Consider the following 27,703-nt stretch of genomic DNA (forward strand, 5'->3'; position numbering starts at 1 on the left):
ATTTCTGAGCCATTTTGGTAGTTATATTTTACTATTTGTGCTGAGGTGATTTTTGTGGTTGTATGAAGTCAGTTCCAATCAAGTTCTCTTAACTACTCCACAATTGCTTGGGGCCCCAAACATTCAGGGTGAAAAACACCAAGGGTTGACATGCTGTTCTGTGTTTACACATGGATATGCTGTTTTCAGCAGTTGCGGAGCGGTTCACATGTATTGTGAAGTGCTGCAAATTCACGCAATTCAAAATATTTGATGCCACTTAAAGTTTTTATACAAATCTAAAAAGGCTCTACACTGGCTTCCAGTGAAATTCAGCATTGATTTAAAAATTCTGATTTTTGTCTACAAGGCACTAGCTGGTCTTGCGCCTAAATATATCACTGACCTTCTACACCCCTACTCCCCCACCAGAGCACCTAGGTCTTCTGATCAACGTCTATTGAAGGTTCCTCATTGCCGTTAGAAATATAAGGGTGATAGTGCCTTTTCTGTGATAGGTCCTTATCTATGGAATAGTCTCCCTTTACATGTGAGGTCAGCTTTATCATTAGCCATTTTTAAATCTTCTTTGAAAACGTATTTTTACTCTGTGGCTTTTGAATAGATCATTGAATAGGTTGAAGTGGATAAATATATGATGTATTTAAATGTTTTGAATTTTTTTATTATGTTTTATATATTTAAATCCATCTTATATATATATATATATTTTGTTTGATTTGTAAAGCACTTTGAGTCAACTTCTGTTGTTTTAAATGTGCTCTATAAATAAAGGTTGACTTGACTTGACTTTTCAAACCCATACTGGATTACCACCTGTCTTATATCCACAGCAAATCTGGATATTTCATTTATGTGGCTGCCCACATCTATGAATGAAATTCAAGAACTTAGAGTTTAGTCTGGCTATTGTGCAGTTGCAGCACATGGGTCAAAGAGGGAGACACCGAAATGATCTCAGAGGAGAGTCCCCATATCGTTTTTGTAGGATCTGAAACTAATATCACCATCAAGAACAAATAAAATACCACAGACAACAACAACAATAGAGAGGGGAAAAATAAGACAAGAATATGAGAGAACCGTATACCAGTAGATTTTTCTCACTTAAAACAGTCATTTTTGGCCTGAACTTAATGAAGTTGTGTACATTATTCTCTCATTTTCTTAACATGAAGTAAAATTGTAAACTCTGCTGAAATAGTTCTTGTGTAGCAAGAAGTTTAAAATTTTTGTAATCACTGTATTATTCATTAGCTTTTGCATATTTATCTTCCAAATACTTCTGCACTATGGTGAGAATGTTTATCAAAATGCTCTCTGTTGATTTAAATCACAGCAGATGATAGCTGACAGCTTTTCATACATTTTAAAATATATATTTGCAAAAGCCCTGTGTCACCCGCTGCTCTGTTTGTTGCCTCAACTTGTCACTTTTAATTAAGACAGACATGCCGATAGGGACAAGCTCCCTGAAACAGCTGTCTAGATAGATAGATAGATAGATAGATAGATAGATAGATAGATAGATAGATAGATAGATAGATAGATAGATAGATAGATAGATAGATAGATAGATAGATAGATAGATAGATAGATAGATAGATAGTAAAACAATTCACATGTATATTATTTTTAAACATCTATCTGTCTGACTGTCTGTCTTTCGTGGGTGGTGGGGGCAGTTGTTTGCTTAAAAATACTTTATACCCATGTTTATACAATAATCTGTCACAGCACCCTTTGCCAAAAGCAATTCACAAATGCTGCAACCCAAGCTACAGCATAATGCAAAGCACACAGGGGGAAAAGGAGATTGCATACCTCTGTCACACAGCATGCCAGCAAGGGACTCACGGGCCAGATGTGCTCAGCTCTTGAAGACGTGTAGCCAAACATTGTAAGGATGAACAAAGGCAGTAATTAAATCAAATGTACATGACAAATGCTATTGACTTGCAAGATTGCAGGAGCAGATTTCCTCCCATAATGCATTTCTTTGTAGGGCAAGCTGACCCAGGGAAAGGGTGGGTGATTATCAACTATTAGCGGATGTTTTTTTAAGCTAAAGTGAGTAAATTCTGTACCATTTACCACTTTCTGCATCACCTAACAGAATTGCTGGTTAATAACTGTTTTCAGAATTTTTCAGTTTTACAATGACAGAATTTTACATTTTAGGTTAACCATACCTTTAAGTTAGGATAGCAGAAAGTTTTTAAATATTGAATAAAATAAATACTGATATCAGCTTTAAAGTGTAAAAACACATCTTTCCTTATGGCTGTTGACATGTTTATATATGCATGTTTATATATGCATGTGGTATGAGAAGGCTTAGTCTGCAGATACTTCACCAAGGGCGAAAAACTTTAAAACAAGACTGAATGAAAAGCTACACAATGGCACTCTTGGGCACACACTCTTGCAAGCGTATACTAAACAATTGTGATTGTGCCACATTTGGTCCAATGATGTAATCATTCAGCTCTTCCTTATGCTGCGTTTCCTATCAGCATTCTTGGCTGCTTTTCAGCTCTTGGATTTGAAAAAATAACTATCTTTGATAGAACACAAACACTTATGCCAAAATATAATTAGTTGCCTGCAGAGGCAGCAATTTATGGCAGCATAGGTGCTCTCCCAACACGAAGGCTGTTAAACAGATGACACAACATCTATAAAACACTGTGCTCCAGCTCAAATGCTCAAAAAACAGGGATATGCAGCACAATGGTGAAACACGTCCATCTAATGCATGTTTACATGGAAAAACAATTGAAAAACAGTGCAGACGGGTGCAAAAATGGGTTCAGTGTGAACGGCGCCTTATGTAGGCAGCCTGGCAGTTCACTATGTTTTGGAACACAGCTATAGTCTCCTCAGCAGGGAACATCATCAAGTAACCGATAATGATCATCTCCAACACCACAGAGCAAAAGCCAGATGTTTCCCAGCATTAGAGATGGTTTGTGAAAACATTTGCATCATGTTGACGCTGTACGAGGGGGTCGAATTGTGTGTTTGGCTGTTCAACCATGTCCGTCCTACTTCATTTTATGTTTAAATTTTCTGGAAACTTTTACTGAATTTTTGCTTTAACCTAATCAGTATCTGTGTCTGAGAAACACTGAACAAACATGGGTTTTGGCTGTCGGCCAGGCAGAAGTGGTACACCACCATTCTGATTCTAATATGGATTAGTGTTGCTGTTGGCACTGTGTTTCCATTTGGTTCGCATGCAGATCCCATCACATGGTCATCTGGTAAAATCCAGAGGTGTACTGTTATCCATGAATGAATAAGGCTGTTAGTTCTGCATGGATTTGACAATTACATCACAGATGGAGACTTGGAGCAGTGCCTGCTATAAAGAAACAAAGGTAGATCCCAGAGGTCCTTGGTCAGAAAACCATGAGACTACGTTTCTTAGGCCATTGTGTTGCCTCCCTAGGTTTTTACAGTGTCTACTGTCATGAAAGATGCATTTTTAAGTCAAATTAAATAAAATGGTTTAAAAATGGGTCTCAAGACCCCTACTTTCTGTTCCATTCTGTTAAATGCCTTTGTGAATGCCCCAAAAAGGCACAGTCACATTTACCTTTGCAAGGCACATTTCATAGGCAAAGAAGACATGGTCGGATCTTGAGCCTGTGTGAAACCAGCCAAAAGCAGCCTCTTTTTAATGCTGCTCTTTAAACTCTGGGAGATTGAAGTTAAATTGAAACTTGCCGCTAAAATGTCATCCTTGTCCATTGTGAATATTCAGTGTAGCTGTGTACGGACAGGGTTGGGAAGGTTACTTTTCAAAACTGTTGCACTACAGATTACAGTATACATGCTGTAAAATGTAATTTGTAATGTATTCTGTTAGATTACTCCAGATCAGTAATGTAATCTAAAAATGTTGGATTACTTCTTCAGCACTGGTAGATTTTTTTTCACTTGTTTTAACTATAAACAAATAAAGTAAGAAAATACACTTCACTGTAAAAAAAAAAAATACATTCTCTGAAAAAAAAATATATACATATTCTATGTTCATATTTTTACAGGAAAGCAATATTTAAATTCTCATTAAGAATAATATTTTTGCTCTAATATCAAAGGTCTTACTAGAGAAAAAACTTTATGCTCTAACATTTTCTTTATAGAATTCATTATAAAATATAATCACATCTGGTAACAGATGCATGTAAAGGCAAGAAATAGCATTTAAGCTTAGCATAAAGCTAAATGTTCACATGGCATTTTACTCAAGATGAACTATTTCTGCTGCTCCAAACTTCAAAACCCCACTCAGTGAAAATAACCACATCCTTTTCTGATCATTTGTGGAATATTTTCAGAGAATGAGGCAGAAAATATCATAGTTGTAGCTTTCTATACGATGTTAAAGGCTACATTTATTAGTATTTATTGTAAAAGAAAATACACTACCCACATTAAAAACATTGACAAGGCATGTAATCGGGTATTTATTGGATTTATGTGTCATCTGTCAAAGCGTTTTTTATGATGTAGAAACAGGATGTTTTTCCTCAATTAAAATCCCAAGGGAAAGTTCCACCTTTTCACTCACAATAGGTAGAACTTGTATGAATGAAACGCATCATAAGAAAGTGTTTCACTCCTGTTCATTCACTCCCCTGATCACATCATTTGTATAAATAAATATTTTCCAACTGAATAGGTTAAATAATAAATTAAACAAATTACATTAAAATGCAAAGTAATCTCTTCAGTAATCCAAATACTTTTTGAATGTAACTGTATTCTGATTTCCAACAATTTAAATAACAGGAATACGTTACTCCCCAACACTGTGTATGGAGCATCACCCACAGAGGTCACTTCCAAACCAACTTGCCTACATCTCTACATTCGTTCGCATAGACATTTTCCAAGAGCATGACATGTGATGAAATCTTCTCAAATACACCTAAGTGACCATTCACTCAGTGTTTGATATTCTGCTTCACTCATGTACCATCTGCAGCTGAAATCCATTCACACATCTGCCTAAAGTGAGATATGCCTCTTATATTCTTTTGTCTGTATTCTGCCAATTTACACTCTTTTATACACCCATCTTTGCAGTAGTATCAGTGTCATCATAACAATAACAGAGTGTAACAGGTGCATATTATGGTCACGCATATCTTGTTAACACATTAGCGCTATGAATGCAGAATGTAAACATGACAAATTACACATTATCTACTACATATATATTACTTTTAATCACCATCATGTTGTTAAAACAGCTTATTTTACAGATCACATGTGAATTCTACTTATAGAATGAGGCATGAAATCATTAAAAACAAATTTTAATTTCACATTAGTTATGGTTCTACATGTAGTTTTGAGTGACGTCATATTGAAATGATCCTCCAAACGCCTCCCACAGTGGCGTGGCCGGTGTCTGAAAGTTTCAATCAGTATACCGTTGCTCAGCAGTTTCAAACTTCTTTTTGGCTCTTAGCAAAGAATGAAGTATAACTTCTCTGTGAGGATACTGGGGCCTTTAGTCATTTATTTTGAAAATGTTGTTTTGCACATCCATACTACACACAAATATACATATACATGCATATTCTTGTCTGCCATGCTGTGCTCAGTTTTACCGGTCAGCTGAAAAGTCTGTGTGTATTTGAGAAATTGGAACGCTTGGTTTTCTGAAATATACTGTCTGTCTTGTTGAACACCAGAGGACCCTGAAGCAAACAAATAGTGATTCTAGAGATGGCTTTTGCCCCAGTTTGTAATTAGTTATCACATATTTGTCCTGTATTTCATCTTCTCACTCCTGGTCTCTCAGAGCTTTACAATTGTGAATTTTTAGCCTGTAGGAGTCATTGTGTCATCGTGGCAGAAGTGTCAGCTATAATTGAAATGAAATGTTCATCCATCACTGTGGTGTTATTGTGATTGATCAGGTTTTATGAAGACGTTCGGTGGGTGCTGCAGTGCAGCCAGATAAGCCAGATGTCCGTCAGGTAGTGCCCCTAAAACATTACCTGCCCGCCCTTGAGGCCAATTGCACTTGCTGTTGTGCAAAGTTTTCAATGATAACAATCAACAGACTGTTGGACAAATTGATTTGCAAAAAATAATGTTATTTTTTTATTGTCACCAAAGGCACAAGGTTTAGCTGATTAGCATAGCACCTGCTAGATGCTGGATCTACACCATTCTGTGGGCAAAAAGCCTGTTTCTCCATTGATGACCATTGTGACAGAATCAAATTGTTTGCAAATATGTCATTATATTATAGGCTGTTTTACCAGTGAAGAGCTTTAGACTGTGTGCCATCAGCCAATCAGTGTTGTCAGGACATCATTTTCCTGCAACTCTGTAGTAATAAGTAACAAAAGATTTTTGCCTGCACTTTCTAAATATCTGCGTCAGCCAAACAACTGACATTGAGATGAATGGGAATGCTAACAGATAGTTCTCTCCAGATATTGCAGATCTCCTTGGTTACACATATCTGGTCTTTGCTTATAGTTCTCATGTCTGATGATTGGATCTTGGCTGTAATCACTTAATTCAAGGCAGTTTTGTTAGTCTTGCCATGGTCCAGGAAGGAAGTGCGTTTTTTGAAGAAGAGCAAGAGAGAATCATGCTTTTTGGAAAAAGTTTCATGTTTTTTCCCCTCTATCATTCATTCCAGATGTGTGCCATTCCCTCTCTCTCTCTCTCTCTCTCTCTCTCTCTCTCTCTCTCTCTCTCTCTCTCTCTCTCTCTCTCTCTCATCCTTTTTCTTATCTTTAACTTTTCCCCCCCACTCACATCTCCTCTTTACACACACTTACGTTTGTAGGTGTGTGTTGGTGATAGAATGTCAGAGATCATTTAACTTTTCCCCCACTCACATCTCATCTTCACACACTTACATTTGTAGGTGTCAAGAGATCATTGATTGCCAATGTGGTAGACTGAGCGATTGTACAAAAGGGGGAAATAAAGCTCTCTACTGTAGCTTGTTGGGTCTCCGATCATTTAAATCTGTATCTCCCACCTTGCCTCTCTAGTTCTTCCCATTTTCCCCTATAGTCTAAAGCAGTTGAAATAGGCGCTGATGTTGTAAACCTGTGGCATGCCACAGACCTATTTTTAAGATGGCCAACAGTTTACAATTCTATAAATGTTTAAGATTGTCATGTGAGGATAACTCCACTCTATGCACTTTAAAAAAAAAAACATATCTGGTCTCCCTAAACCACCAGATACCCAGCATTAGCTCAATTATTTTTAAATATGAATTTGAAATTTAGGGGAACAAGGCGTTCATGTCTCCTGTAAATGTATCTGCAGCTCAAGTAGACTATATAACATAAACATCTGCATTTTAAAAGCATTTTGTGTGTGTTTGTGTACCTGGTGGGGATAATGAATTAACCGGCTATGCCTGCTAATGGCACAATGCCCAGGTGATGCCATAGTTGGTGTATACTGTTAGCTCAGACAGGTATTGATGATGACATACAAATGTATTTCCTCTGTGTTTCTCATTCCACAGTTGAGGTACCTGCATGGGCTCTCCACGCCAGACCTGCGTCAGACTTTGCCCAATTTAAAGAACTTTCTAGAGCATGGATTGCTTGTACGATGGTGAGTTTTTTCTGAATTATTAGAGGCCATTCACACTGAATGCATATTTGCATCCGTCTTGTTTTTCTATGTAAACATGTGCTAAATGGATGTCTAGCTGTGTCTTGATTTTTTTTGCACAAGAATGCATGCAGCAGTATGCTTAAAACCACTCAGAACATTTTAGCAAATAGATCTCAATGCCATTGCAGCAACTCTCAACATCCTAGAATTTAGTTTTGCATGGTGGTGAGGTTTCTTCAGAAAACGTAAAATTAGGGCTGTAAATCAATTAAATTTCAAATCAAATTAATTACAAACACACACATATATATATACACCAATCAGCCACAACATTAAAACTGTCCTCAACAAGGCATTTCAGTCCACAGAACTGCCTCTCACTGGATGGTTTTGCCAACATTTGAAATCTGGCACCAACAATCGGCTGTACATGTGTATGTGTATATATATATATGTGTGTGTGTGTGTGTGTGTGTGTGTGTATATATATATATGTGTGTGTATATATGTGTGTGTGTGTGTGTGTGTGTGTGTGTGTGTGTGTGTGTGTGTGTGTGTGTGTGTGTGTGTGTGTGTGTGTGTGTGTATATACAGTGAGGAAAATAAGTATTTGAACACCCTGCTATTTTGCAAGTTCTCCCACTTCGAAATCATGGAGGGGTCTGAAATTGTCATCGTAGGTGCATGTCCACTGTGAGAGACATAATCTAAAAAAAAAATCCAGAAATCACAATGTATGATTTTTTAACTATTTATTTGTATGATACAGCTGCAAATAAGTATTTGAACACCTGAGAAGATCAGTGTTAATATTTGGTACAGTAGCCTTTGTTTGCAATTACAGAGGTCAAACGTTTCCTGTAGTTTTTCACCAGGTTTGCACACACTGCAGGAGGGATTTTGGCCCACTCCTCCACACAGATCTTCTCTAGATCACTAAGGTTTCTGGGCTGTCGCTGAGAAACACGGAGTTTGAGCTCCCTCCAAAGATTCTCTATTGTGTTTAGGTGTGGAGACTGGCTAGGCCACGCCAGAACCTTGATATGCTTCTTACAGAGCCACTCCTTGGTTATCCTGGCTGTGTGCTTCAGGTCATTGTCATGTTGGAAGACTCAGCCTCGACCCATCTTCAATGCTCTAACTGAGGGAAGGAGGTTGTTCCCCAAAATCTCGCAATACATGGCCCCGGTCATCCTCTCCTTAATACAGTGCAGTCGCCCTGTCCCATGTGCAGAAAAACACCCACAAAGCATGATGCTACCACCCCCATGCTTCACAGTAGGGATGGTGTTCTTGGGATGGTACTCGTCATTCTTCTTCCTCCAAACACGGTTAGTGGAATTATGACCAAAAAGTTCTATTTTGGTCTCATCTGACCACATGACTTTCTCCCATGACTCCTCTGGATCATCCAAATGGTCATTGGCAAACTTAAGACGGGCCTTGACATGTGCTGGTTTAAGCAGGGGAACCTTCCGTGCCATGCATGATTTCAAACCATGACGTCTTAGTGTATTACCAACAGTAACCTTGGAAACGGTGGTCCCAGCTCTTTTCAGGTCATTGACCAGCTCCTCCCGTGTAGTTCTGGGCTGATTTCTCACCTTTCTTAGGATCATTGAGACCCCACGAGGTGAGATCTTGCATGGAGCCCCAGTCCGAGGGAGATTGACAGTCATATTTAGCTTCTTCCATTTTCTAATGATTGCTCCAACAGTGGACCTTTTTTCACCAAGCTGCTTGGCAATTTCCCCGTAGCCCTTTCCAGCCTTGTGGAGGTGTACAATTTTGTCTCTAGAGTCTTTGGACAGCTCTTTGGTCTTGGCCATGTTAGTAGTTGGATTCTTACTGATTGTATGGGGTGGACAGGTGTCTTTATGCAGCTAACGACCCCAAACAGGTGCATCTAATTTAGGATAATAAATGGAGTGGAGGAGGACATTTTAAAGGCAGACTAACAGGTCTTTGAGGGTCAGAATTCTAGCTGATAGACAGGTGTTCAAATACTTATTTGCAGCTGTATCATACAAATAAATAGTTAAAAAATCATACATTGTGATTTCTGGATTTTTTTTTTTACATTATGTCTCTCACAGTGGACATGCACCTACGATGACAATTTCAGACCCTCCATGATTTCGAAGTGGGAGAACTTGCAAAATAGCAGGGTGTTCAAATACTTATTTTCCTCACTGTATATATATATATATATATATGTGTGTGTGTGTGTGTGTGTGTGTATATATATATATATATATATATATATATATATGGGGGTGTGTATATATGTGTATATTTATTAGGGCTGTCAATCGATTACAATTTTTAATCGAATTAATTACATGGTGTCCCGATTAATTACCGTAATTTCCGGACTATTGAGCGCACCTGAATATAAGCCGCACCCACTGATTTTTAAATAAAATATTATTTTGAACATAAATAAGCCGCATCTGTCTATAAGCCGCAGGTGCCTACCGGTACATTGAAACAAATGAACTTTACTCAGGCTTTAACGAAACACGGCTTGTAACAAAAATAAATAGGCTTTAACGAAACACGGCTTGTAACAAAAATAAATACGAAACACGGTGTGGCAGCGGGGGCGTTGTCAAGCGCCCGTCCGGGAGAGAAAAGCGGTAAGGGCGCTTACACCTGAGCTAAATTATGTGTAACACCGGTGTCTAATTTCAGTAAGCATGGGGAGAGCAGCATAAAAAGACAGCAACCACAGAGCTGAGAGAGTGACACACATCAGTCTAGTGTTGGCACATAGAAGAATTGAGAAACTTTATAAAATTGATTGTAAACATTGCTGTGGCCATTAAAAGCCTTACCTGGAACGTCAAGTGCCCTGCTGAAAACTGTCACACTGGTGCCCGTGTGACAGTTTTCCCAAGAAGGACACGTGAAGCAGGGCACTTGAAATTAGACACCGGTGTTAGACATAATTTAGTGCAGGTGTAAGCGCCCTTACAGCTTTTCTCTACCGGAGGGGCGCTTGACCACGCCCCCGCTGCCACACACGGCTTGTAATAAAACATTTGCAGTAAACAGTAGCCTACCAAGAAAGTCATTGGTCACTATCTTCCTCGTCCTGTGCACTGAAACCACTGAAGTCATCTCCTTCGGTTTCGGAGTTGAATAGCCTCAGATTTAGTTGTCTTTTTGCACTGAGTCAATTCCTCACGCTGCTGTTTCCAACGTCTTATCATCGACTCATTAAGACCAAGCTCCCGTGCAGCAGCTCTATTTCCTTTCCAACAGCCAGATCAATCGCCTTCAACTTGAAAGCAGCATCATATGCGTTTCTCCATGTCTTTGCCATGGTGAGGGTGACAAAATTACTACCGTAATCAGAATGATGGGAAGTTTGAGCTAATCGATTTAATCTAAACAGTAAACAAAAAAGTTGTTTTGACCTTAACCCGTTCGGCAATTTCATTGGTCTAATGAAAGCTTCACGCCGCAAAAAACTGAGCACGTCACAGAATGGTTTTTTTTTTTTTTTTTTTTATATAAAATTTGAAAGCGGGAAAAATCCATATATTAGCCGTGTCATTGTATAAGCCGCGAGGTTCAAAGCGTGGGAAAAAAGTTGCGGCTTATAGTCCGGAAATTCCGGTAATCGCATATACAACTATTTGCTGAGAAAGCCCCTCATATAACAATAATTCAATATATAATGATGCAATAATTATACATAGTTATCTTTAAATATTAAAAAATTATATATATATATAAAATAAAAAAATATTCATGTAATTAAAATGCATTACATTCTTGTGGCAGAAGAGTTAATCAATGATAAGGCCAATCAAAAAGTGGCTTTAGAATACAATGTATTGATCATAAGACAATCATTGACATACAGTTCACAGATATCCACTTCACAAGTGAATTTGTCAATCAGTTGGAGATTATGAGGGCTTGTTTACATCTGCGTCAGACATTTTTTATTTGTTTTAGTAACAAGAAAGGGGTATACATAGGACACATTACTACAGATATATTTTACAATAATGCCAAGACATTATATTCATTACATAGTGCAATGGTTTTCAATACTTTGGAGTTATTGAGTATCAATGTAAAGAGTATTTAAATAATATTTTAAGTCTTTACAAAAAAGTGCAAATAGGGGCTTTATAGACATAAATTTACACTTATGTATAAAAAACTTGGCAAGAAAAATAAACAGATTAATCAGAAAATATTAACTTAAGTTATATAAACTGTGAAAACCAAATAAAACATCTTTATAAAGCATAAACTATAAACTAGTTAAAATAGTGGTACAAACAAACAACATTTTCTCCAAAATACTACAGCGTGGACACATTCCCAAAAAAGGTGAGGGGCAGATTCATCTGCAGCATTACAGAAGGAGCAAAGTGGATCTATTTCAGAGAGCATGTTTCTTAAATAAAGATTGACTGGGTAAAAACGGTGTAACAGTTAAAAGGACACCTCCTTAACCTTGTTGGTAATTAAATATTTGTGAGGTAAAGACCATACGACCTGCGTAAGACATGCTTGTGTCGCGTCTCGGGTGTGTTGCATCATAAAAGTAAAATGTTTAGGTCACTGTGTCAAGTTAAATATAGTGTAATACTCAATCATTAAACACATCTTGAGATCCCTCAGTTCGCATTTGCGCACCTTCAAGTGTTTTGAACACAAGAACGTAATGCATGTTTGTGTTGTGTGTCCGCTGAATGTTTGATAATGTTTTGTTCGCTGTAATAAACTGTTGTGTTGCTCACACAGCTAAAATTTCACTTACTGCCCTCTGGAGTAAACAGGTGGTACTACAAGCTTGCATTTCTCAGGAAAGCATTGCGATTGCATATGTATGTATATATGTATATATCTTCAGTACACGTTCTTCGGATGGACACTTTTGGAGCATCCCACTGGTTATCAGTGTCACTAAAGGTGCAATTTTAGAATGGTGTGTCAAGTTTAAAGTAGTTAAATCTATGAAATTGAAATTGTGTCTCGACATCTCTGCATTCAGTTGTACTTCGTCTAGCTTTTAAGAACATGTCTTGAACGTGTATGACTGCCTCATTCTGCGCTGCTTGTAAAGTTTGTTGAAGCATGCTGACTGCCCCCTGCTGATGCGGCTCGTAAAAACAAACTTAAATTTACTTTAGCTTATTTTATAATTGCTTTAGTGTTTCGAAAAAAACACTTTTATTACAGAATTTCTGTAGGGTCAGGGAGCGTAATTAATTGCGTAATTGTTTTATATAATTAATGGGTTAAATCGACAGCCCTATATAATATGTAACTTTTTATGAATTTTAAACTAAAAACACTTTTACATATCACAATTGTGTTTTAACACTGATGAATAATTGTAGCATTAGCTGAGAGGCTAACATGATTAAAAATAGTAAATTTGCTTCCTAAAAAGGCTGTCTATTAATGTTCACTTGTTCAAACCGGTTGTAGTCACATAGCCTGCTTCAGAGTACAGCAAAATTAACATTCTAGCATAAAGGATTCATCAACAATAGTAAAAATTCCTGTTCCTTAGTCTGTGACCTGCTCATGTCCCTTTAAATTCAGAGCAAGTCAAAAGCACTGTGAGGCCCACTGTTAAAGAAAGCCTGCTTTTGATCTTTACAGCTCTTTCTTGGTTCAGTGATAGGCAAACCGGCAATCTGAACGTTGATTTAATAATCTTTGTTTTGAAAGGAAGGAGGCCAGGTTAAGTAAAATGCTCCAGTGTCTTCCTCCTGTAAGTAACGTTTAATGGATTGTGGAAATGCTGAAGATGGAACAGATAAACGTTTGACCTTTTGACTCCCCAAAGCTTACAGAGTGGCAGGAAGTAGAGGAGGAATAGGAAGTCTAGCAAATCGGTGGTTGCGCCACATGGCTAAATGGATCCGAAGGGTAGCGGCGGGGACACAGCGGTTGTGTTGACTCGATGGTTCGCTTAGAAATGTGAAAGAGCATGTCAGGGGATCATTGGCCAAACACAGAACCGCAGAATTTCTCAGACATCTTCATTACACAGTCCTGCAGCCGTAAAACAATAACTTACAGCACAATGAGACCCTGCAAGAGTCAAATTACATTTTACAGTATGGCCATCTGCTATTTTGACTCTTGAATGCTATGTTCACACAGCAACAAAATTCCATTTCTAAAAAGGCCCTCAAATATATATATATATATACACACACACACACACACACACACACACACACACACACACACACTGATCAGCCACAACATTAAAACCACCTGCCTAATATTGTGTAGGTCCACCTCATGCCGCCAAAACTGCGCCAAGCTGCATCTCAAAATAGCATTCTGAGATTATATTCTTCTCACCACAATTGTAGAGAGCGGTTATCTGAGTTATCGTAGGCTTTGTCAGTTCAAGCCAATCTAGCCATTCTCTGTTGACCTCTCTCATCAACAAGGCATTTCAGTCCACAGAACTGCTGCTCACAGGATGTTTTTTGTGTTTGGCACCATTCTGAGTAAATTCTAGAGACTGTTGTGCGTGAAAATCCCAGGAGATCAGCAGTTACAGAAATACTCAAACCAGCCCATCTGCTATCAACAATCATCCATGTGATTATCTAATCAGCCAATCATGTGGCAGCAGTGCATAAAATCACGCAGATAGGGGTCAGGAGATTCAGTTAATGTTCACATCAACCATCATAATGCATAAATAATGCCAAATGCATAAATAATGGTGAAATAATTTGATCTCAGTGATTTGGACCGTGGCATGATTGTTGGTGCACTGGAATCATTCTATAGTCAATTAAAAGTGAAACAATCTGTCTGTAAATAATTGTTGGAAAAATGACTCATGTCATGCACAAAGTAGATGTCCTAAATGACTTGCCAAAACTCTAGTTTGCTAATATTAAATCTGTGGAGTGGTTAAAAAATGAGTTTTAATGACTTCAACCTAAGTGAATGTAAACTTCTGACTTCAACTGTATGTTATTTGCCTTCAACTGTATATGTATATGTATATATATATATATATATATATATATATATATATATATATATATATATATATATATATATATATATATATATATATACACTCACCTAAATGATTATTAGGAACACCATACTAATACTGTGTTTGACCCCCTTTCGCCTTCAGAACTGCCTTAATTCTACGTGGCATTGATTCAACAAGGTGCTGAAAGCATTCTTTAGAAATGTTGGCCCATATTGATAGGATAGCATCTTGCAGTTGATGGAGATTTGTGGGATGCACATCCAGGGCATTATCCTGCTGGAAGTAGCCATCAGAGGATGGGTACATGGTGGCCATAAAGGGATGGACATGGTCAGAAACAATGCTCAGGTAGGCCGTGGCATTTAAACGATGCCCAATTGGCACTAAGGGGCTTAAAGTGTGCCAAGAAAACATCCCCCACACCATTACACCACCACCACCACCAGCCTGCACAGTGGTAACAAGGCATGATGGATCCATGTTCTCATTCTGTTTTAGCCAAATTCTGACTCTACCATCTGAATGTCTCAACAGAAATCGAGACTCATGAGACCAGGCAACATTTTTCCAGTCTTCAACTGTCCAATTTTGGTGAGCTTTTGCAAACTGTAGCCTCTTTTTCCTATTTGTAGTGGAGATGAGTGGTACCCGGTGGGGTCTTCTGCTGTTGTAGCCCATCCGCCTCAAGGTTGTGCATGTTGTGGCTTCACAAAGGCTTTGCTGCATACCTCGGTTGTAACGAGTGGTTATTTCAGGCAAAGTTGCTCTTCTATCAGCTTGACTCAGTCGGCCCATTCTCCTCTGACCTCTAGCATCAACAAGGCATTTTCGCCCATAGGACTGCCGCATACTGGATGTTTTTCCCTTTTCACACCATTCTTTGTAAACCCTAGAAATGGTTGTGCGTGAAAATCCCAGTAACTGAGCAGATTGTGAAATACTCAGACCGGCCCGTCTGGCACCAACAACCATGCCACGCTCAAAATTGCTTAAATCACCTTTCTTTCCCATTCTGACATTCAGTTTGGAGTTCAGGAGATTATCTTGACCAGGACCACACCCCTAAATGCATTGAAGCAACTGCCATGTGATTGGTTGATTAGATAATTGCATTAATGAGAAATTGAACAGGTGTTCCTAATAATCCTTTAGGTGAGTGTGTATATATATATATACAGTTGAAGTCAGAAGTTTACATACAACTTAGCCAAATACATTTAATCTCAGTTTTTCACAAGTCCTGACATTTAATCATAGAAAACGTTTCCTGTCTTAGGTCAGTTAGGATCACTACTTTATTTTAAGAATGAAAATGTCAGAATAATAGTAGAGAGAATTAATTATTTCAGCTTTTATTTCTTTCATCACATTTCAAGTGAGTCAAATGTTTACATACACTTTGTTAGTATATGCCAAAACTATAGATTGCTATTAAATCTGTGGGCTGGTTAAAAATTAGGTTTAATGACTTAATATGTCTTCTGTAATGTAGTGTATGTAAACTTCTGACTTCAAGTGTATATATGTATATATACAACTACTCGTTTGAGTAGTTATGTAGCTGTTGATCTCCTGGGATACTATTATTATAATGATCATATATTGGCCAATATGGTTTTCACTTGTTTATTTTAAAAGATTCACACTTTTAAAAGTAGGCCATATACTGCTGCAGAATGCACCACTCTAAAAAATTTACATTGTACAATAAAAATTTAGATTTAAAAAAAAATAGCAAAAATGTTTTGCCATATTGAATATAGAAAGATGATCTGTTCTGTTAACACTGTCAAAGAATATCATGACACACTGCCTACCTAGTGAGCACACACTCACCAGAGACACAGTTCTCTCAAAACAAGCCATTTAAATCCATACTAGCTCCAAAAGTGCTAGTATGGAAACTAGACATAACGAGACATTATTAGGTTCCACAAATCACAAAAAATTAAGCATTTGGGAAAAGATGTCTCAACTCCGTTATTGCAGGATGATGAGCATATATCTCTATTGAGTTAGTTTGTCACCCGACATGTTGATTCACTCTACTGCAGTGACGAGCAGGGGTGGAAGAGAGACTCGTCTAAGTGACTGAGAGCATGCACAAAATGTTATCAATGTACGCTTGCAGACTGATCCCACACTCATGTTATATAAATGGGATTGTAATCAGATTTATATTTGCAGATTTTTAGATTAATTTATAATTTTTTTAGTTTGCCATATATTTTCCATATATTTTCCTCTATAACGGTTCAGGAGTTTATCAATGAAAATGTACATATAAGTGCTCTATAACATTGACAAAATTCATACACATTCACTAACTTTATGTGATGACAACATCACGAGGGGGAACAAAAAGATGATAGGCCGCCTGTTGAGTACCATTGATCTAGAGTTTAATCAGAATGGTGCCAAAAACAAAAAACTGGCTGGCTGGCCCTGTTGACTGTGACTCAAAATCATGGCACTTCATTTATGTACGATCAGGGGCCCTGATTAATTGTGTTGTTGTTTCTTTTATATATTTAATCTCACTGAGTTAACACATTAAATCATCAGCCTTTAAAAAATATTCAAAGTTGCTGTTGGTCAATTAAGATTTGACCCTTGGCTAATACTAAATAATGTGTTAATTTTGATAAGACTTTCTGGTGTTATGAAATCTCCATCTTTGATAGTTTACATAAGTCACCATTAATATGGTTACAGACGTAATTCATGGGTATTGCAAGAATAAAAACAAAAATGGGATTTTGGTTAATTGTTAATACAGATATTATTTGATCCAGTCTTGTAAACTGTTGTATGAATGGGACAATTCTAGAGTCACACCTGTAAAAACAGTTTTCATTCCCAAACACAGACTGTGTGAACTTACCAGTGAGTCCAACAGAAGGTCTAGACCCTCTCTGGATCCGAAGCTGAGATATGAAATATAGAGGAAATGCATTCGTTATACGTTCTGTTTGTTGCAGACTGCTTTTATTGCTCTTGCATCCATTTCCTCTCTTATGCTCCCTCCCCGATCTGAACAGTTCAGAGCAGGGGCCAGAGATGTGAGTTATCGGTGCATTAAAACCTGCACCAGTGCAACTGCAGGAGTTACTCAGAGGGAAGAAAAAGGGACTGGAAATGCAGAGAGAGCACAGGAAGAGATGGGATTGATGAAGCAGAGGGGGAAGCCACCACTGTTTAGGGAAGAACAATGCACAGGTGTATCATGGAAACTAGTGCTCTAATTCAGCATACTGCAAATTCAGTAAAACCTCCAGAGAGCAAAAGAGGAACAACATATGGAATAATTGGGTCAAAGATTATTTATACATATTGTGAAAATATGGAGATTTCTTTTACCCTTCCTGTTTTCGAGAAAAGAAAGGGAGATGGTGTATCCTGGAAGTTTTGCAAGCTGACTTGCAATAAAAAAGGTTTATCTGATGAAATCTTTCATAAAAGTTGGCCGAGACACATACAGTCCCTCCCCCATTGTATGTGTACAAGAGTGTTGCATGTATAACAAATCAGTTTATGGACTGGGGTATTTCATATTGGAGCCTTTAACATAACTGTTGGCTCAGATTGCTAGACTCTGCATGCGTTTCTGCTCGATTTACAGGCTGGACGTTGCTGTAAAGATTTAACCATGCTGTCATTTTTATTCATGAGAAAACCAAGTCCCAGACAGGTTTCATGGAAACCTTTCGGAAATGCACTAAAACCAAAATGATGACAATGGCCTGTGACAATTTCCATGTAAACGTTTGTCATCGCAGAGACTATATACTTTACTCAGAGTAAAATTCATTGAATTTTACATTCAGTGAGGTATATAGTCTGTTCAAAATTTCATCCTGTGTCAATCGTTCAGCTGATGAAACATTCCACAAATTTACACAAATGCACACATTTTGCTCATGTTTCATGAATGAGGCTCATTGTACACACCATAATTTCATTCATCACATCCTCGTTATCATTCTCATCAAATCACATATAGCATTTACTCTGATTTAGGTCTCTTGGAGATTACTGGCCATGTTACCTGCCATCTTGGCCCGTATCTTTAACCACTTTCTTTGCACTGGCTGAGAGATTATGTTTACATCCCTTCAAACAAACCCAGTAAGCTTATCTTAGACCTTTAAATGATTCTTTCACGATCCTGCTTCCTTTTTCAAACTAAGTTTGGCTGAAAGGTCCAGCCTTCATTGGCTTCATCTGTAGCCATAATCACTCTCATGCATTCTGGCGGTTTCCTCTCCACTCCAGTGTGATCTGAAACAGTCTGAGATGCCAAGTACGGGAGAGAAGAGAAACAGTTTGGTTTCTAAAAGTATTGGATGGAGAATTGTAAGAAACTGTGAGAAGACAGTGAAAGGTGGATGGGGAGGCAAGATGTGGTGCCGCCGTGTTTAAACCTCCTGCCAAGTTCAATCCGGAAATGTGAAACATTCTTGTATTTATGGCGCAGCATCCATGCAGGACTCTGGCAGATGTTTAGAGGCCCTTCGTGGAGCTCTTGAGACTAGGAAAAGAAAGGGAGGAACAGGGGGTTACTGTGGAAGTGAAGGGGCTGATTTGACTCGGCTCCCCAAGACATAAATTTACGGGTGGGGTTGGAACTTCTGACGAGTCCCCCGGAACCCTGGTGAAAGCAACACTAACAACCATAAATGTTCTTATATCTTTCTAGCTTTCTCTCCACCCTTTTCGTAACGCTTGCCGTGGCTATTATTGGTTCAAATCAAACCGGCCCATTCTATGCGCCGTATAGATCTGGACCAAATTCCCAATCTCCACCCATCGATTTCTCTTTTCAATCTATTTATGCAAATGATCCATCAGGTGACTTTTTTAATCATAGAACATAGTGAACAGTATGTTTTTTTCTTCTAATCCAGCATATAAATGGCTGCTAAATAGTTTGATGGTTGGCCATTATGTTTCATTGTGGTTCACAAATGCAATTCTTGGCAGTTAGTCAAGGTGAAGAAATCTTGGAAATGTCCAGATAGATTTGCACAGACCGGGATGAAGCTGTCTCTGAGCATAAGGTATTCACAGGTGTTTGTATGCACATCTGGCTGAGAGTTCCTCCAATGTCCCTTTATCTTTTACAATCAATCATAGCCTTCCAGCCAAGAAAGCATTCCGATTACAGAAAATAAAGCACAACACTGTCACCATGACAGCTTTGGCGGTGACGGCTCATCTTTAGCCAGAAACAGTCCCACATGTGCGACGATTCCTGTCATTTTTCATGTTGTGATTTGTCAGAGAGATGTGAACAGTGTGAAGCTATGAAGTATTATTTGTGGAGCATAAACAAAGTGGGAAAACGGAGAACAATTTTTCACCCACATCAACAATGCATTTTATGTCAATAGGTAAATTGTTACATGGTCATTTTTGCTATGCTGTTTGAATTTGAATGCAGACCAGTTCTTCTATAATCCAAAAAATATGCTACTCTCGGTTTGTTGGATACAAAGGGGGCAAAGCAATATGTCATATTTAATTTTCAAAGTCATACCCTGATGCAAATTAAGAAGGAAAGTTTACCAATGCCAGCAAATCAAAGGGGTAGTTTAATTGGTAGGGTATTTGAGTGGGGTTAGGTGAACCCACTTGGATATATGAAAACAAATATATAAGAGAAAAAAGTGAGCGAGACATGAATGGAATTGCCCCCACAATTTACACCATGTCCTAACTAGTGGCAACGTGATAAAGTGACAAACAGCATCAAAGGTATCTTCCATGTTCATCCAAATGTATATATATGGTTCTTTATTAGTAACACCTGTACACCTACTTATTCATGCAGTTATCTAATCAGCCAATCGTGTGGTAGCAGTGCAGTGATAAAATAATGCAAATACGGGTCAGGAGCTTCAGTTAATGTTTACATCAACCATCAGAATGGGGAAAAATGTCTCAGTGATTTTGACAGAGGTATGATTGTTGGTGCTAGACGGGCTGGTTTGAGTATTTCTGTTACTGCTTATTTCCTGGGATTTTTACGCACAACAGTCTTAACAGTTTACACAGAATGGTGCCAAAAACATCCAGTGAATGGTAGTTCTGTGGATGGATAGGCCTTGTTGATGAGAGAGGTTAACGGAGAATGGCCAGACTGGTTCGAGCTGACAGAAAGTCTACGGTAACCCAGATAAACACTCTGTACAATTGTAGTGATCAGAACAGCATTTCAGAATGTACAAGACATCAAACCTTGAGAAAGACAGACTACATCAATGGAAGACCGCATCTGGCATTTAATTAGGACCATAGTGTGCCTAATAAAGTTCTCTCTCTGTGTGTGTGTGTGTGTGTGTGTGTGTGTGTGTGTGTGTGTGTGTGTGTGTGTGTGTGTGTGTGTGTGTGTTTGGTATAAAGCAAAATACAGTTTTATGACTGGTATGAGGTAAGAAATACTTATGGCTGGTAAACTTTCGCAATTCTTTGTCCATTTGCCAAGAGTGCAAAAAGTAAATTTTTTACCCTGTGTACATGAGATCAGGTGTGCCTTACCTGCTATAACCTGCACTGACTAAGGCATTATGAGTGTTTTAACTACCAAAACAAAAATACAAAATTAGAATAGAAGTCAATGTGGTATTAAAAAAAGGGGGGTGTGTGCACATTTGCATCTTTTTGTCTGTGTTTGTTTGTTTGTTTGTTTGTTTGTTTGTTTGTTTGTTTGTTTGTATGCTATTAAGGAAGCATGTTGCCAGGGTCATTGATGAAGTATATGCGTGTCTGTAGGAGAGGTGTAAGGTCTTAAGCAAACATTATTCAAACTATCCTTTTTATTTACTGTCATCCTGAATATATTTTTGCTTCTCACCCAACTGTGGAGAATTTGTGGTTTCCCAAATGCCTCCAGGGTGGTTTGAATCTGTTTCTCCTTCCAGAGTCCATTTCACTGAAATCCTCACCTCTGCTGCCGTTATTTCTCTGCAATCCCTCAAGTTCACTCCCAGACCCCCACCCATCACACCGCAGGGAGCCATGAGATATGCTCTCTTTCTCTGCCAACGTTCTGCTCACATCTTTCAGAGATTAAGGCAGGCAAGGAGGCAGGGTTAGGGGGCAGTCTAATTTGCCAAAAATAAAGACCTAAAGCCAAGCACACACTACACGACTAGCTGTCTGCACCCTGCTACTCACAGTCTTGTTTTTCGTTGGGCTGGTGTGCACACTACACGACTGATCGCATACTGGGTGTATCAGCTACACACCCACCCATCTGTCCCCGACACTAGGCAATGTGAACACTTGGTATCAAGATCTGTTTAGGGTGATCCCATTACAAGCGTACTACCGAGACACATCACCGTTACAACTGGTGTCTCTTTTAACCACTTGTGTTCATATTTTGAGGGGAGAGTCTCTGATTTCATGAGGACATCAATCAGTATAATATTGATAAAAAATTTATTTTCCACCTAAAGGAAAAATAAGAAATATAGCGGGTTGGGAGATATGGGTGATATTTTATTTTAGTTTCTAATATTGTTTTTCTCCTGCTTCCTAATACCTTGCACTCCTCTTGCACGCTCTCTCTGTTTCATTGGCTGTGGCTCATTGTCAGTCTCTCACACGTCGGGACAGTGCATATACCCGACAACAAGACATCTAGATATCAAGCTGGTTTGAAATCTGTTGTAGCGTCTGCGACTAGTCGGGGCATGTCGCAGGAGTGCGTGTACTACACAATCGTTGGTCCTAAGATCTGAGAATTTTTGTTGCAGAACAGTTGGCAACTCAAAACATCAAAGGGGACGAGCTTGAGTCATGTAGAGTACGCTAGGCTTAAGTTTAAAGGCTTAGTTCACCCAAACATTTTAATTCTGTCATAGTTTATTCACGCTTATTTTGTCCGAACCCGAATTACTTTCATTGCTCAGTGGAACATACAGGAAGATGTTAAGCAGAATGGTAGCCTCAGTCACTATTCACTTTCATTGTTTGAAAAAACTGTCGAACTGTCCCTTTAAGTACAACAGAAAAAATATGCTTGCACTGGTACACACACACACACACACACATATGATCTGTAGCCCCACGCCATCCACCACCGGCATACACAGGCCCCGTGCTCTTGATTAAGGATTGTGGTTTGACACATGTCTAGAGGAACACATTTAGAAAGGGAAGCACACTGTAACAAATAGCTTGCTGCTCAAATTTGTTTTGCCCTGCTAGGGGTATGAAGTCTAAACACTTGGCTAGATGGAGTCCATATGTTTTACATATCTACATAACGCATGCATGAATTTGTGTGTTGGTGTTTTTTGGCCTTTTGACCGAATCTTCGAGGGCATACAAGACATTTTAAAATGAGCCAATAGCAATAACTTTGATAGATAGGTGGATGGATGGACCGACGGACATTTGGCTGAAAGATAGATCTTTAAATTCTATTATACAGTATATATATATATATATATATATATATATATATATATATATATTGGCATTATGTTGGCCATATGACACTTTACTCTCTAGATAATCGGCATCAGCCGTTTAAAAAAATAAAAATAAAATCAATCAGCAAGAAGTTCTGGACCAGGATATGTTGGAATGGTTGTTTTTATAATCCATAAGTATAGTCATAAAGATGGACGTGCTTTCCAAGTTGAATAAGTCATTTCCACAATCAGAGGTTGTCATTAGCCGACCATAACCGACACGTATTTGAACTGCACCCTAATGCTTTGCAGATATTTTTCCAAAGCCTGTCTGAAGTTTTGTAAAACTATGGTTTTGTTCACAGTAACATTTTATTTGGAAAGTCTCTCTCAATGTCACATCTAAAAAAGTCAAAGCGCAAGATTAACCATAGGGATATCGGATATACATGCCATGGCTTTAATGGCCAATGGTACGTTAACTGCTTTGCCTGTTAAATTGTTAATTTGTATATTTTTTCCTTTAAGACAATACCTAAAATAATACTGTTTTTTACTAGTACATGGTGCTAATTTGTTTTGTTTTTTTACCTTATTTCGGTACTCAGTGAAAGTTATTCATGAAGGAAGATGAATCCTATACAATTGTTTTAATTTTAGATGTCATATTTGGGAAGATGTATGTTTTGGAACAGGTGTGTGTGTGCGCGTGTGTGTGCGTGTGTGTGTGCGTGTGTGTGTGTGTGTGTGTGTGTGTGTGTGTGTGTGTGTGTGTGTGTGTGTGTGTTGCTGAGCTCCTCCAGACTCTGTGTGTAAATCAATTATGAGTTGATCCACCAGAAACAAAGACCCTGTGCTGACATCAGCGTCTTCACACTTTTCTGGTTCTTTCTCATGCCTCTGCTCCTCTTTCTCACCTTAGAGCTTCTTTCATATACCACCCTTTTGCAATTTAATGTTTAAAAGTTAGTTGATTGGTTGGTAAATCTGTTGTTTTTTTTCTATGTTCAATTCCTTTCTCCTATCTAAAGGTATAGTTCAACCATAATACAAATTCATAATTTTCACAAACTCATGTAATTTCAAACTCATATGAATTTCTTTCTTACACACAACACAAAATATGTTTTAATATATATACTGCCTTTTCAATACAATGGCAGATTATTGTGACTCAGTTAAAGGATTCAATAGTATCATAAAAGTAGTCCATGGGACTTGTGCGTCATATTCTATGTCTTCTGAAGACATACAATCGGTTTTGGTGAGATATAACCCGCAATCAAAATTTTGTGCAATTCCATTTGGTGACACAGAAGTTACATATGCTAACATCGGACCTCAATATGTATGTTGGTAGACAACTAGTCAACCACACTGATTGTTCCCTACTTGTAGCTTCACATGTGGAGGAAAATTATAACCATGTCACCCTATTTTTCTGTTCCCTTCTCTCTTTCTTTGTCAGTGACGGGAATAACATCTCCATGTCCATTCCTGTCCCTCTGAAGTGTCAGCTCAGTGTCTCCACCATGTCTGAAGTGGACTTTCCTTCCCGGAACAGCCCCCCGGACCAAGGCATCCAGACGCAGGCCGGATCAGATGCTGACAAGCTGAAATACAGAACCCCTCCACCCAGTTACAACACAGTCATGGCTCAACCTGATCCCATGACCACACTGGAGGTTCTATCTGAGCTGTCCTCTGCAAGCATGGAGGTAGCAGAGATTGTAGAGCCACATGGGGATGCAGATGGGGATGTAGAAGTACAGGCTGCATGTGAGGTGCAAAATGAGCCAGTGCAGGCTGAATTGGAGAAGCCTATGGAGGTACCTACAGACATTGGAATTTGTATTGCACCTTCTGACTGTATACCCTGCTCCTCCAATGACCAGCATCCAGGGGCAATGAATGGATCGGTCATGCCCACTGAAGGTATGGGACTGGGTGTTGTAGGTGGTGCAGAGCTGTGCTGCTCAGTGGAACAGGCGGAGGAAATAATGGGCACTGAAGCCACAGGGCTAGGTCTGGGACTAGGATTAGGGTTGGGTTTAGGTGGAGGTGCCAGACTAGACGATTACCCCTGCATACCTGTGGAGCGTGCAGTGGCGGTCGAGTGCGACGAACAGGTTTTGGGAGAGTTTGACGCCGCTGGGATCGAGGAGGTCTCGCGACGCATCTATGCACTAGAGAACATGTCCAGCTTCCGACGGCCTCGGAAGAACTCGGAAAAATGACTGAGATACATGGACCTGGAGAAACGAGTCAAAGGTGAAAGGTGTCCATGAGCCTGCGTAATGTTTCACCCTGACTGCAACAAGTATAGACATTACATAAAGAACTATATTATTATTAATAAGTATTAATATTATTAAGGAAAAATCTGGAATATTGTCCAATTTGCACTTCTCAAAACATTATTTGAAATGCTTGATGGCCGTCTTTCTGGGTGTGTGGCAGGCCTGTATGTTTGGGTTCGGAGTCTTAAATGCCACTCAGTATTACAACAGGAGCTCTGGCACGCCAGGACTAACCTGAGAGCAAAACGAGATATATTTACGAGGCTCAGCGCCAGGAGTACTGCCTGTCAGTCGGGGTGGGCAGCAAAGTCGAGGAATTACTGTGCGCCAATGACACCCTTTCACATGCTGCATACCCGAACCCTTCTTCAGAAACATGAAAACCACAAATGCATGCACACACATTGCACAAACCTCTTCGCTTTACTCTGTTTTCACAGTCTGAAAAATTGGACCTTTGCGAGACCTTTATTCTTTGTGGTTTATTCATCCATTAATATACCAATTGTACTTCACGGTACAAAACTTTTAGGACAAAACCTTTTCTGTTGGATTAATGCTGCAATTACGTCTTGTCGGAATTACCTTAAATATGAGTATCCGGTTAGTAAAATCCATTTTCTTTTAAACTCAAACATTTATGAAACATTTATGAAAGATCCAACTTCTCCCACTTGACCATTTGGACAACATGTAAAAACAACCACAATGGCAGTGGCTTCAACAGTTTAAGGTTTTTGCCACCATGTACAATTACTCAGATATCAGAGAAACCAAAATGCAATTGATGTGCACTGTATACTGTTGATTTATGGCATTTCTCCTCATTGCATGGCACAGACGTTTATCTGTGTCATATCCTCTATAAACAATATTCACATGCCTTCAGCTTTCAGGAGCCTTTTCAGGCATACTCAAGTGGCAGATCCTGTAGTATAACAATTGGATAATGAATGTAATGATCACTTTTAAGAAAAGACAGTGATTTTGAAATGAAAGGAACATTAATCATTGAGTTTTGGATCATTTATCCTGGCCTGAAACCATTGTTTTAATTCCTCTTATCTTGTAGTATTGCCTTGATGACTGTTGATTTATGTTGTATTTAAGACAAATGCAAGAATTTGTTTCCATAATTTGCTGTGACATTGTACATATACTTTTGTATGAAGGGTGTTTTATTATTAAAGACCACAGTTTAAAGAAATTACTGTTCATCCAGTTTTCTTTCTTACATTCTTTTGCAAACTCTAAACAAGCTGCAGATGCTTCAAATTTTGCTCAAATAATAGACAATGTAACAACCAATTTCGTTCATTCCTTATCAATCTTATTTCTGATTGTTTTTTTGTTGTTGTTTTTTTTTGCCTTTGGTGTAGAGTAAGTATTAGGAATAGATGGTGAAAAGGATTGGGGAATGACTCAAACCTGCATCTTTACATAGCTATGATCTTGTAAAGACACTCTTGTCAACATGAAATCAAAACTGACACTGTTTACTTTCTTAATGCGTACATTTCTTAAAATATATATATATATATATATATATATATATATATTACATATATACATACGCACAAACACACACACACACTACTGGTCAAAAGTTTTGAAACACTTGACTAAAATATTTCTCCTGATCTTAAAGGTCTTTTGATCTGAAGGTATTTGCTTAAATGTTTGAAATTAGTTTTGTAGACACAAATATAATTGTGCCACCATATACATTTATTTCATTATAAAACTAACATTTTATAAATAAAAAAAATAATAATTTGAAATTGATGTCTTGGACCAAATAATAAAACAAAGCAGCCAATAAGTGCCCAACATAGATGGGAACTTCTTCAATACTGTTTAAAAACCATCCCAGGGTGATTCTTCAAGAAGTTGGTTGAGAAAATGTCAAGAGTACATGTCTGCAAATTGTAGGCAATGTACTTTGAAGATGCTAAAATATAACACAGTTTTGATTTATTTTTTAGTCACAACATAATTCCCATAATATAGTTCCATTTATGTTATTCCATAGTTTTGATGGCTTTACTATTATTATAAAATGTGAGAAAAAAAATTATAATAAAGAATGAGTAAGTGTTTCAAAACATTTGACCGGTAGTATATACATGTGTGTGTATATATATATATATATATATATATATATATATATATATATATATATATTATATTATTATTTATTTATTTTATTGTCTACGTAATAATAATTTTTAAAAAAATGAATAACTTGCAGCAAAAATTAGGAAATTCCTTTCCTTCTATGCTGATGTCACAAATCCCTCTTTTTCAAACCCTTACCCTCCCGAGTCGGAGTCACGTGACGC

The 27,703-nt window shown here is 38.2% G+C and overlaps 2 protein-coding genes across 3 annotated transcripts in view; one reads left to right on the top strand and one right to left on the bottom strand.

Annotated features, from left to right (window-relative positions):
* The window catches only part of LOC127636477 (zinc finger and BTB domain-containing protein 21-like), a 203,291-nt gene extending 188,771 nt beyond the window's left edge, over positions 1-14,520 (bottom strand). The window contains exon 1 of the mRNA XM_052116950.1: positions 14,510-14,520. The gene's annotated coding sequence lies outside the window, so the exon portion shown is untranslated. The remainder of the gene's footprint in view (positions 1-14,509) is intronic.
* LOC127636478 (UV radiation resistance-associated gene protein-like) overlaps positions 1-26,559 on the top strand; it is a 137,903-nt gene extending 111,344 nt beyond the window's left edge. For both annotated transcript variants that reach the window (XM_052116951.1, XM_052116952.1), the window contains 2 exons: positions 7,529-7,620; positions 24,530-26,559. In XM_052116951.1, the coding sequence (XP_051972911.1) occupies positions 7,529-7,620; positions 24,530-25,298 (861 nt within the window). In that variant the 3' untranslated portion in view covers positions 25,299-26,559. The remainder of the gene's footprint in view (positions 1-7,528; positions 7,621-24,529) is intronic.
* Positions 26,560-27,703: the final 1,144 nt, after the last annotated feature.

This window comes from Xyrauchen texanus, chromosome 44 (assembly GCF_025860055.1).
Source record: "Xyrauchen texanus isolate HMW12.3.18 chromosome 44, RBS_HiC_50CHRs, whole genome shotgun sequence".
Classification (NCBI taxonomy): domain Eukaryota; kingdom Metazoa; phylum Chordata; class Actinopteri; order Cypriniformes; family Catostomidae; genus Xyrauchen; species Xyrauchen texanus.